This window comes from Mesitornis unicolor, unplaced genomic scaffold (assembly GCF_000695765.1).
Source record: "Mesitornis unicolor isolate BGI_N332 unplaced genomic scaffold, ASM69576v1 scaffold10377, whole genome shotgun sequence".
Lineage (NCBI taxonomy): Eukaryota > Metazoa > Chordata > Aves > Mesitornithiformes > Mesitornithidae > Mesitornis > Mesitornis unicolor.
In genome coordinates this window covers 7207-18360 of record NW_010198386.1, presented here as the reverse complement: position 1 = coordinate 18360, position 11154 = coordinate 7207, and the positions used below count along the sequence as shown (strand labels likewise).

Below are 11154 nucleotides of genomic sequence, written 5' to 3'. Positions count from 1 at the left end.
GGTGTGTGAATACGTAATTCAGAATGACTGGACCCAGCTGTCAGCTTGTCATAGGCTCTGAAGAACTTAAAAACCAGTAAACAAAGAAATGTGAGCTAGCTGTCTATATTGAAGGTTGTTTGCCACCTACTGCTGCAATACTTGGTCTGTTGACAGTGGATGGATTTCGGTAAGGACTGGAATCCCAGGTTTCAAATGCCAGTAGTAATAGACTGTAAGTATCTGCATCCCTTAGCTAGATGCTTCAAGAAAGCACTGGGAAGAAGCCAAGCTTGGTAGATGGTAGATAGGTAAGTGACTGGTAGATGGCATGGGGAGAAGTCCAACACATGTGAACTCCTGCAGTGGGTACCATTGAGGGAGCTCTTTGGGATGGGAATATTTTGAAAGCATGCTCTGCAACAGGCAGTGTTTCATTCCTGAGACTTTCTCTCGCTGATTGCGGGTTGGGGTGCTTTGAAGCTTACTTCTGCAGTGATGTTCTCTTGCTTGTAGCTACAGTTGTAATGCTGCCTTTTCCTCTGTTCCTTTTTCTGATACACTTTCCCACATTTCCAGGTCCATTTTAGTTGCTGAGATTTCAAGCTTTCCCTATGTTTGAGTAAATTCCATTTTTTTTGTTCTTTTCTTGTTATTCAGTTACTGAAATCATGAATCCTGTGTATAGCCCTGGATCTTCTGGGGTTCCCTATGCAAATGCCAAAGGAATTGGTTATCCAGGTAAGCAACTGTTTTATAATGCATTTCAGTTACAGTGATCTTTGTAATCAAGAATAAATAGTTATTTTTGAAGGGCTTCATGTTTGGTAATCTGTTTTGGGATTTGAGTGGGGATTTTTTTGAATTTAAAAAGTGACATTTCAAGAGTCACGTTAGTTGTTCTGTTATATTTCTAACTTCAGTAGCTCTTCCAAAGCTGCTTATTTTAGGAGCTCTAATAATTATGCCCTGCAAGAAGAGGAGTCAGTCTATTTCTGCTGCAAGTTGGCTGGTGCTGTTAACCTTCTACCCTCTAATTCTTGTTCATGCTATCTGTTTTATTACTGCCTGGAGCATAACATCAATGGTGGGACCAAGAAAATGGCCAAAAAATGATTTTTACATAGAAATTAGATGTATTTTTTGCTTTCTCTGCTTCTCATTTGGCTTGAAGCTTTCTTACCAGCATACTTCCTCCCTTCATCTCCTAATCTGTGTGTGAGCAGGCTTCGTTTCTGCTGTCCCCATAGTTCAGAAGTTGGATAAGGCAATAACCAGGTTTGGACAGAACTTTCCAGGAAGGCCGAAGAGAAGGGCTGTGTGCCTCTGAGGCATTTCAAGCACTGTGTCTTGGTGCAGGCTTTTCTGCTGCTATCTGTGGGCTAAGGGAATTATTCCATCCTGGAGAGTCTTTCAGCTCAGATTTTATGTATCGTAACCAATTAAACTTTTGTAGCTTTTACAGGGAGGCTGTTTTGTGATTTACTTGGTGTGTGCTGGGAGCTAGAAATCATTCTGTGCCGTTACTGTTTGTATTCTTTGTAGCTGTACTTTATTGTCCTACTGATATTTACAGTTTTTCAATGGTAGTGTACTGGAGTTCCTATTTTCCTGTTCCACTTTTCTCTGTTTCTTCTTCTAAATACTGGTGCATAAATGTATTTTCTTTACTGTTAACTTTTTTGTCTCAAACCTTTTAATTTTTATATATTGCTTTTCAGCTGCTTCTATTTTTTTCCTAAACTAGCGTACCTTTCTTGATTTCTACAGTATTTATAAGGGGAAAACACAAGTGGTGTAGCAATGTTTTTAAATGTATTGAGTGACTGAAATAGTACAGTAATAAATAGTGAAGCTGATGCTGTGTAACCATAAGTCCTGCAGGATGGTTTTATTCCCTGTAACTGGTAGTTATATGGGCTTTAGTAATTGTGTAATAAGGCAAGCATCAGTGGTTTACTAATTGCAGTCAGGTATAGTACAACTATTTCTATGACAGTAATTGGTTTTGATTGTTTCGATTGTTTTTGATGTGTAGTCAGTTAGAGTGAGGTGTAAAGCTGCACTCAAGCTTTTCACTAGCAGCTTGTGAAATTGAAAACTGAAGAGCTCTTTGCACCCTGAAAAATTACGAATTGCATATGTTATTTTTACCTTGGATTTTAAGCCTAATTCTTTTCTCAGTATTATCCCTGTTGACCACCTAATAGTAGTGCCAAGTGTATGTCACTTGATATGTTTGCAGAGTGCGTTACAAAACTAGGTTAGCGTATATAGTCCTGAGCAAAGGAATTTGTATTGTTCGGAGTAATTGCTAAGGGCTCTGGGACTTTTAGTGAAATAGAAACCCTTCACGTTTGAGTAGCAGCTGAAAACTAGAAGCTTTAAGACAGACAGTGAATATGCAAATAGTAATTGCCTTTTATCTGGAGAAGTTGAAATCATTATATGTTGTTAACAAGATGTGATAGTAACTCTTTCTGAATACAGACGTTACTCAGTTTTACGGTTTGTAATAATGTAAATAAGTTCCTGGAAGAATTGATAGCTATGATTAATTCAGAAATTTCAATTGTTGCAATCTAAACAAACGTCATATCTTTCAAGTAACTGTAGCTTTTACTAATCCTGGTTTTTGCCTTAAGTTAGAGGCAAGTAAATTGTGACGTTGGTTCAGCCATCGTGGTGGTTGTATCCTGGTGTGGAAGTGTGTACCTGTCATTTTGCTGATACCTCAGTGAATCACTTGTTACTGCTAACTGTCATGGTACATGCCTGAAGTTGGTGAGCTTGTTTGATACCTGTGTGTGAGAACAATTCTATGTCAAATGCAACAAGCATTTTGCAAAACCTAAGGTTGCTTTGTACTCTCTACTTGGGATATCTCTGATACCCTGCGTTTCTGGAGAGTCAGAGTCACTCTGACTTCTAGGGATTTATTTCTATGATAAAGCCCCTTTTCTTCAGATGATCTTCAGGTCTTACATCTTGGGGTGGGATGGAGGGTTGTATAGTTGCACAAACCTTTGTTGTCCAAATAACTTAAGAGTTACTTGGCCAACTTTGAAATTTGCTGAAGCAGATGTAAGGGAGAATGGCACCTGTGACTCCTTGGCTGTTCCCTTCATCTGGCATTCAGCTTTGGGTGGCCTGGGAGAAGAGGAGCAGAGTGTTGTAGTTGAGGTGATTGAAAGCCATTCATTAGCTTATATCAATTAAAATATGGATAGCGAGAATCTTTTGAGAGTAAAGTCCAGGTAGACTGCAGTCAGCCTAGAAAATAACTTTCAATCTCTTTCTTCTAGCTGGCTTCCCGATGGGCTATGCAGCGGCTGCTCCTGCCTATTCCCCTAATATGTATCCTGGAGCAAATCCTACCTTCCAAACAGGTACGTGTAATAGGTATGTTGAAGCAGTAACCTCAAGTTGGGAAGTTGTTAGAACCAGGCATGAGGAAAAGCTGTAGGGGCTTACAATAACACTTACACTGTGGGATAAGTTTTACATTACTTTGAATATGACTCATGAGGAATCATCTGATAAATTAAAATTAGTATAATCTTGTCTTAAGTCATACTGCTTTCACTTTACGAGAAGGGAAAGCTGCGGTTTTGGCTGTTGTTTCTATGTTTCAGGCTGATATTTGAGGATTGCATTGTCTCCCTTCACTGCGTCCTTTGCATCCTAGGATGGTTGCATGTTTTGCAGCCTTGCATGGTTGTTTCCAGATTTTGTTTTCTGTTGTCTCTAAATTATTCTTTTTCATCCTTTTCTTAAATCATATCTTTCTAAGTTCAGCTTGCTGCCTTCTTTCTGCCCTTAAAATTGCCTTGCACAACCTAATTGTCTGGAAAGCCTGGTTTCTGGATAAAGTGGCTTTGTCCATAGTGGTTACTGGGGGAGGATTGAGGTAACTGCACTTGCACTCTTCTCATTTAAGAGGAAGGGAATGTGGTGAGACTAGGAAAAGGGGGATGGAAAAACACAGAAGAGAAACCAAAAACTCACCAAAGTTGTTTTCATGTAGTTCTGTTTTCACTAATAAAGATGATTTTGATGTGCTGATGCTTGAAACAAAACAGAAACTGGTAGTATTTAATTTCCATTTAAACCAAGAACACACATCTGGAAGAACAGTGTTTTCCCTGTGGTTATTTTGCACAATAAGGAGTTCCTGACATTGCTCTGTGAATGTAGGCCTGGGCCTTCTTAAGGAGCTCTTTCACTGTCTTGTGTATTTTGCCAGTTTTTCAGAGATACATGTAACACATAACCAGACTTGTCCCTGAATGCCCTTTTGTAACTCACAGGCATAGGAAAGGATGCTGCTTGAAATTGGGAAGCTTATGTTGTGGTAGCCTGTTTGCAGTATTGAAGTTCAATATTTGTAGCTAATGGCATTTCATTAACTACCAGGATACTTTTAAAAGAGCGTGGCAGCAATTACTGTGGCAAGAGAGAGCAGGCCATCTGAAATGTTTGCCTGCAGAACCTGTTAAAATGTGCAGCTGTGTGGCTTTGCTTGGAACTGTGGAGTATTGTGGTTGGTACAAGTTTGCTGCTTGGAGACATAGCCAATGCAGAACTGATTTTTGGCTTGTCTTTGGTCTTGAATTTAAGGTGGGGAAACGGATGGATGTTCTGTTATCCTGAGACCTTGTCTGATGAGGGCTGGAGAAATTACAAAACTGTCTTTAGGCAGTATCAGCATTCTTATGTAGGAATACTGTCTAATATGCTGAATCCAAGTATTTAATGATATTGAAATCCACCTTTTTTTAATCCCATATCCATATATTTGAAAAACAAATGGTACAAAAATACAGCTAAATTTTCATCCTTAGTTGATAGAGTACAGTGCTATTTTCAGACTTACCAGTATTGTGTAAGTGGTAGAACTCATGCTTGGATATTGAGACCAGCCTACTAAATACTTGCATTAAGATAAAGGAATTCCAAAATTAAGAAAACTGTTACCTCTGGCTTTAGAAAGCAGTGTACTGACACTTGTTTTTCATGTTTTTAATGCAGATTTACCTTTGTTTCAGGTTATACACCAGGCACCCCATATAAAGTATCTTGTTCACCCACTAGTGGAGCAGTGCCACCATACTCGTCATCACCAAATCCCTATCAGACTGCTGTGTACCCAGTTCGAAGTGCCTATCCACAGCAGAATCCATATGCACAGGTAGATGAACAAAACAAAAAAGCTGTCTGTCTGAATATTTTTTAATCTTATAATATCTGCTTGAACTCTTAGCTTTACATGACATTTATTTCTTCATGAACAGAGAGAATCTTTAGCTGTCTACAGTAAGAATTCTTAATATACAGTGGTTTACGGAGTGCACATGTGTTCTTTTACATTCTCTCTTGCATGACATTTACTCTGCACTTACTAATGATGTGTTCAGTCTTTACTAGATTCAGCAGTTCTGAGAATGCGTGCTGGGTGGTGCTATAAGTAGCACCTGATTTCATTTTGTCAAAAATTGTCATAAACTTGCATTAATTTCTTTTCTTTTAGGAAGCCTCTTTGTGATTCAGGGAGTTACCAGGTCTCATACTAGGCAAATTGCTGAAAACTATTAGAAAGAACAGAATTAGACACTTCAGTGAACATGATATTTTGGGGAAGAGAAGTTGGCCCTCTGTTTACATAGAGGAAACTTGCCTCCCATGTGTGCTGTAGTTGGAGGGAATTAGTAAGCCCATAATAAGGTTTATCCAGTCTGTGTAGTTTGTTTGTATCTGTCAGAAACCTTTTGGTTATTCAACTAAAAGCAGCCGAATAAAAAGTTGTGAAAGAATGAGAGAAGTTCTATCACGTTTTTAATATGTGAATAGATAAAAAACAAAGGGAATGAATGGCGAGCCCTTCATGTTGAAGATATGGTCAGCATTGGGCTTCTGCAAAGGTCTGTTTTGAATGTTATCATAAATGCCTTAAGAAGGGGTTAAATGTTAAAAAGTTTGCCAGTGAAATGCAATTGGAATAATTGAAATGGATGTTTTTGCATTGCATCTTTAGAATAATGCTTTTATTTTGTGATACATTTCTGAAAGAAGACATCATTTCTCTTGCTCACCAGATATACTGTAATTACTTAATTTACATTTTTTTCCTCTAACAGCAAGGCACTTACTACACACAGCCTTTATATGCAGCACCACCCCACGTAATTCACCACACCACAGTTGTGCAGCCGAACGGCATGCCAGCAACCATGTATCCTGCTCCGATTCCGCCACCAAGAGGAAACGGTGTGACCATGGGGATGGTGGCTGGGACTACTATGGCAATGTCAGCAGGTTTGTGAGCTTACAACCCTTTCTTGACGAATCTGTCTTTTCAGTTCGAGGCAGAACTCGCCTGCATTACAAAAACGGGATGCCAGAGATGTACTTAACAGAATCATAATATTGTTTAGATAAGAAGGGACTTCTGTTAGGTCATCTAGTTCAGTGTCATCAGAATTGGTCCAGGTAGGTCAGATTGTCTTTTTTCCGTGATATTTTGGTCATCTCTGAGGATGGAGACATCACATCCTCTTTTCAGGTGTTAGTATTATGATGAAACAGTTCTTCTTTGTACCTGTATGGAACTTCACTGACTCATGCATCCTTTGCTTCTCATCTTACCAGTGTCAAGAGTCTGACTTCCTCTTCTCAATACATTTCTCTGTGCCTGATAAAAATAATAGTTTAAGGCTGAAGAAAATGGAGTGTTCTCAGCCCAGCCCTCATATTGCTGACCTCCTTTATATGTTGAGGTACATTTTGTGTTTGCGCTGTAATAATGCAAACAGGAACTAATTTATTCTGATTTATTAGTCAAGTTATCTCTACCATCAGATATTCTTATGACACGTGAAGCCTGCTGTGGGAGAAATTTTTGCAGTGAATAATGCTTATGTTGCAAGGTTTCTGCTAGAGCTATTTTTGAGTAATGAGTATCTCTATGTGCATTGGACTAAACATCAAAATTATCTCCTTGCATAAGTGTTTGAAGGAAGACTGGGACAGGATTGCAAAATGGCACTGGTAATTTTAAACCAGAAGATGAGCAAGCTGTAATTGTTTTTAAAATTAAATTTTTTCTTCTCTGCCCCCCTTTCCCTGGCTGCTGATTTTAATTTTTTTTATGCTTACTGAAATAAATGTTCTCTTCTTCCTAGGTACTTTGTTGACAACTCATTCACCAACTCCAGTAGCCCCTCATCCAGTTACTATGCCCACATATCGGGCTCCAGGAACACCAACCTATAGTTATGTGCCCCCACAGTGGTGATCATCCTGGCAGTCAGTGTAAGTTACTGATGTAGAATGAAAGCAGTTAATCTCTTATAAATGGCAGCATTGCAGGTTATTTCGGGGAGATTTTCCAGCAGGTAAGCAGTCCGGGGTACTTCTGCAGTATTCTAATGGAGTAAGAATACACAGAAATTATTGCGTGTGTAATAGCTTCTCTCTGCAAAGGAGAGATGCCTGGTAGGATTTCATCAGTCGTGTGTATCTTCAGGTATCATGAATCATTGTCGTGATGGTTGAACATGAAAGAAAGCCTCAAGTTTGCCTTATTGAAATACTTCTGAGACTAAATGTATCTGGTATTTGGTCTGTGTGTGTATCGATGTGGTGCATGCAATGTGAGAATGTTCTGCCACACTCAAATAGTATTTCACATAGTTGAGAGTATTTCCCACTTTTTTCCCCTCTCTTGACGTAGGTTTGAAGATGGGAGATATGCAATCAAGAAATTGAGGTTTAAAAGTTGGTGCTGAAGCCCTCATGCCTCCAACCAGGACTTTTCTGCTTTCAACACTTGGCTAAACACTACTAATTCCTGATCACTGAAGATTTTCCAGTGCTGCATATCTTACATCTTGGAACTCCAGCAGTTAGTCCTAAAGCAAATCCTGTTTTGTGGACTGTCTTGCAATTTTTTAGCTAATTATAATGATAAAAAGGGAGTATAAATTTATTCTGATCCATATCTAGTTAAATGCATGTTAAAACACAAAAACAAAGCTTGCTCAATCTACCTGCAGTGACTGATGCAAAAACCATCATATGCAAATCCAAAGGAACCGAAAAGTATTTTACAACTTGTATCACTAATGCACTGTTGTAGTGTATGCAGGGTCTTAAAAGGTAGGATCATGAAAGTGAGTTTCTTTCATAGAATACACCATAATATACATTAGATAAGTGCTTCAGCCTTTTTCAGGTTGATGGAGTTGCCAGTTTAAAAGGGGCATATTTTTATTTAAGTGATGTATTTTCAAATTCAACTACTAAATTGGAGTGACTGGAAAATGAGTCAGACGAGCTGTAGAAGTCCCGCACACAGTTAGTTTACTTCATACCTTTTCATTTTTGTTGTACGGATTCAGTGTTATACAGATGTTCGTAAGGATCAGAATGAAATGACAAAGGTAATGCTGTGTGTGCCAGTAAATACAGCAAACTTCCTCAAGGCAAAACTGGCTCTTAGGAAGAGCAGGAGGTGACATCACCTGCATAATGAATTGCATGTCCTGGGGAGATAGATATCCAGTGCTACCTTTCATATGATGCAAGATGTGTCGAAGTGAGACTGCCACACAGACTGATAGAAAAACACTTTCTTTTAGTTCTCAGTTCAGGAAATCCGTGCTGTTCTTTCCTAAAGAATGTTGTAGTCAGTTGAAAATGTATGTGCAGTTGATCCAGCTTGCTTTCCTGAAACTTTAAAAATGCTAGGGCTTTCCACAACAAACAGGAGGAGTTCAGCTGCATGTTATTCTGAGGAAAGCTTGTGTGCCTGATGCGTATGTTAAAGGGGAACAAATCATTTTAACACAGTTTCTTTATTAGCTACTCGCAGTATGGACTATGGATATGCTGTAGTAGGTCTGTCAGAACACAGAAGTTTCAAATAGCCGTTCTTTTTAAAATATTTTTATTTCCTGAAAATATTTGTAATTGAAGTAGGAGCCATTTATTGGTTACAGCATTTTGATGTGTTTTCGTAGTAGTTTGGTTTTTTTTTACTTCCTAAATTGCACTTGGAAGCATGTAAATTAAGACCGACTGCAGATCAGCGTTTCATTGCAATGAGTCACTTCTGATATTCTTTCTCGCAACTTCAGTTTTTTAAAAGTACCTCAAAGCAAATGCTGTGGGGATAAAGGGCTAGCCTTAGAACCCATTTGTATACCAAAATTGTTACGGGGAAGGTTTTAAATTTTTAAATCTGAATATTGCACGTAAAATCAAGGGTTTTTTTCTTAAACCTGCTTGAGTAATGATTCCAGAAAGATGCAGTTTTCTTTTGTTTTTTGGATACATTCTGCCTGCAATAAATTACACGGTAAATGGTTATAAGATGTTGTTCCCTTTTAAGCGTTTACACAGAGGTATATCAGGCTGTATTGTTCTTGTGGGTTCACTTCTATTCAGAAGTCACTTTTTTTTCTACGTTGTATATCTAGTTGTGCTTTGTTTTGGGGTGTTCTGCTCCTGTACAGACATGGCAGCTGCTTCAGGGTAGCATCACTGCTGATTTAGTGCTGCCGTTCCAGTACTCTGCCCTGGTGGGAGGCTTACGTCCCTTCATAACCCGTTGGTGGTTAGAGCCTTCACTGACTTTATTTCTTACAGTAAGCACTCTCCATATTTTGTACTTCCTTTTTTTGTTGTTGTTTAATAAAGTTTAGGTTTATTTTGCATGAATCGCTGTCAGTGGATGGCCCCCTTATTTCTAATGCCTTGAACATAACTATGTTGTTGGACTAAGTACTTTAAACCTTACTCATGAGCACTTAACTGCTTCTTAGGGATTTCCATATGTTTTTATATGGAGCAGAAAATTACCCCAGACAAACTTACTTGAGTCTGTACTGCTTTGTTCAAGTCTGTTTAACAATTCCATTTGTGAAGTAGATTTGCAGCTTCGATTAGTCAAGTGTGCCAGAGAGTACAGCAGACATTAATACAGACCATTTGTCCACGGTAGCTAGTAGAGAGTGATGTTTTGTTGTCTTGGCATGACTTTAACAGTGAGCTGAGGTCTGAAACAGTGCTGTATTGAGGAGAAGCTATAAAGAGCAAGCTCCAAGCTTTGCTGTCTCCTGTCTCATCACCCAGTAAACTAAAGCTTTGAAAGTCATAGGAGAGAACTTTCATGAATGCTGCAATAGATGAATAGTTCAGGACTGAATTTAACTTCCTACGTATTTGCTCTGACTTCAGATTCCCGAGCATCATCTTGGAATTGGTCTCTGTAGAATAGTCCATAACCTTTAGGCAGTCTCACTTACTTGAGCACTTTTATTTCTGAGTTGCATTATGGGATTCATCCACGAGGGGGAAGCTGTACCTTTTTTGAAAAGGTGCCGCGCCTTCCCGTTCTGGTCGATGCTAACCTGGAGCACGTCTCCGGTGTTTGATAGGGAAAGTAACCAAAAGCACAGTGCAGGGGGACGGGGGGGAATACGTGTATATATAACTATCTTAATGGTATTTTGTTGCAAATAGTAGAAAGCATGGATATAAAACTGCGGCGGGGGAAACTGTACATCGTTAAATAGGCGTTTACACAGTGAGGGTCTTATGAAACATTCTCTCCTGCTTTTTATATAACATTCCCTATTTAGAATTCCTTTATAAATAAATACACAGTATGTGTTTGCACTAGAGCTCCTCAGCAAAGGAAAAGGTCTAGTGCCGTAGAGACATTTCAGATCAAGCTTCTCTTTAAAAAAAAAAAAGACAAAAAAAGACAAAAAAAAAACCAAACAAAAACCTTTTGTGGCAGCTTTATATGACTAAAAAAAGTACTACTTTAAACCTGGAACTGAAAATAACTGTTGCAGCAATAACGAAGAGAAGTCAAAGAAAGATTTTTTTTTTGTTTTTAATTTTTTTTTAGTTCAAATTTCAGGTGTTGCGTTTAGATAAAGTATTTTTTAAAAACCTGAAGTATTCCCTATGTCAGTTGCAACTGATGAAAATGTCTTTTAAATGTAGCAGCAGCAAAAGAAAAATGGCTAATAATTGGCACCAAAACCATGTAGCCCTAGTCAGTGGCGTGGTGGTTATTAACGAAACCGTAGGGAGGAGAAGAGAACCTACGAGTACATCTTGCATATGCTTGTTGTAACCATCTCCCGTTTGAAGTTTCTAGGT

At 38.7% G+C, this 11154-nt stretch overlaps 1 protein-coding gene across 1 annotated transcript; it reads left to right on the top strand.

Annotated features, from left to right (window-relative positions):
• Nucleotides 1-641: 641 nt before the first annotated feature.
• FAM168B (family with sequence similarity 168, member B) lies at nucleotides 642-8409 on the top strand. The gene is made up of 6 exons (XM_010189136.1): nucleotides 642-720; nucleotides 3285-3368; nucleotides 5028-5170; nucleotides 6117-6294; nucleotides 7161-7290; nucleotides 7712-8409. The coding sequence occupies exons 1-5, from the start codon at nucleotides 651-653 to the stop codon at nucleotides 7271-7273; spliced, it is 588 nt and encodes a 195-aa protein (XP_010187438.1). The 5' UTR covers nucleotides 642-650; the 3' UTR covers nucleotides 7274-7290; nucleotides 7712-8409.
• The last annotated feature ends 2745 nt before the right edge of the window (nucleotides 8410-11154 follow it).

Coding starts and splice junctions, on each gene's coding strand:
- FAM168B (XM_010189136.1), top strand. CDS start 651: ATGAATCCTGTGTATAGCCCTGGATCTTCTGGGGTTCCCTATGCAAAT. Junction 5,171..6,116: donor AGCAGAATCCATATGCACAG/GTAGATGAACAA, acceptor TTCCTCTAACAG/CAAGGCACTTACTACACACA. Junction 6,295..7,160: donor TACTATGGCAATGTCAGCAG/GTTTGTGAGCTT, acceptor TCTTCTTCCTAG/GTACTTTGTTGACAACTCAT.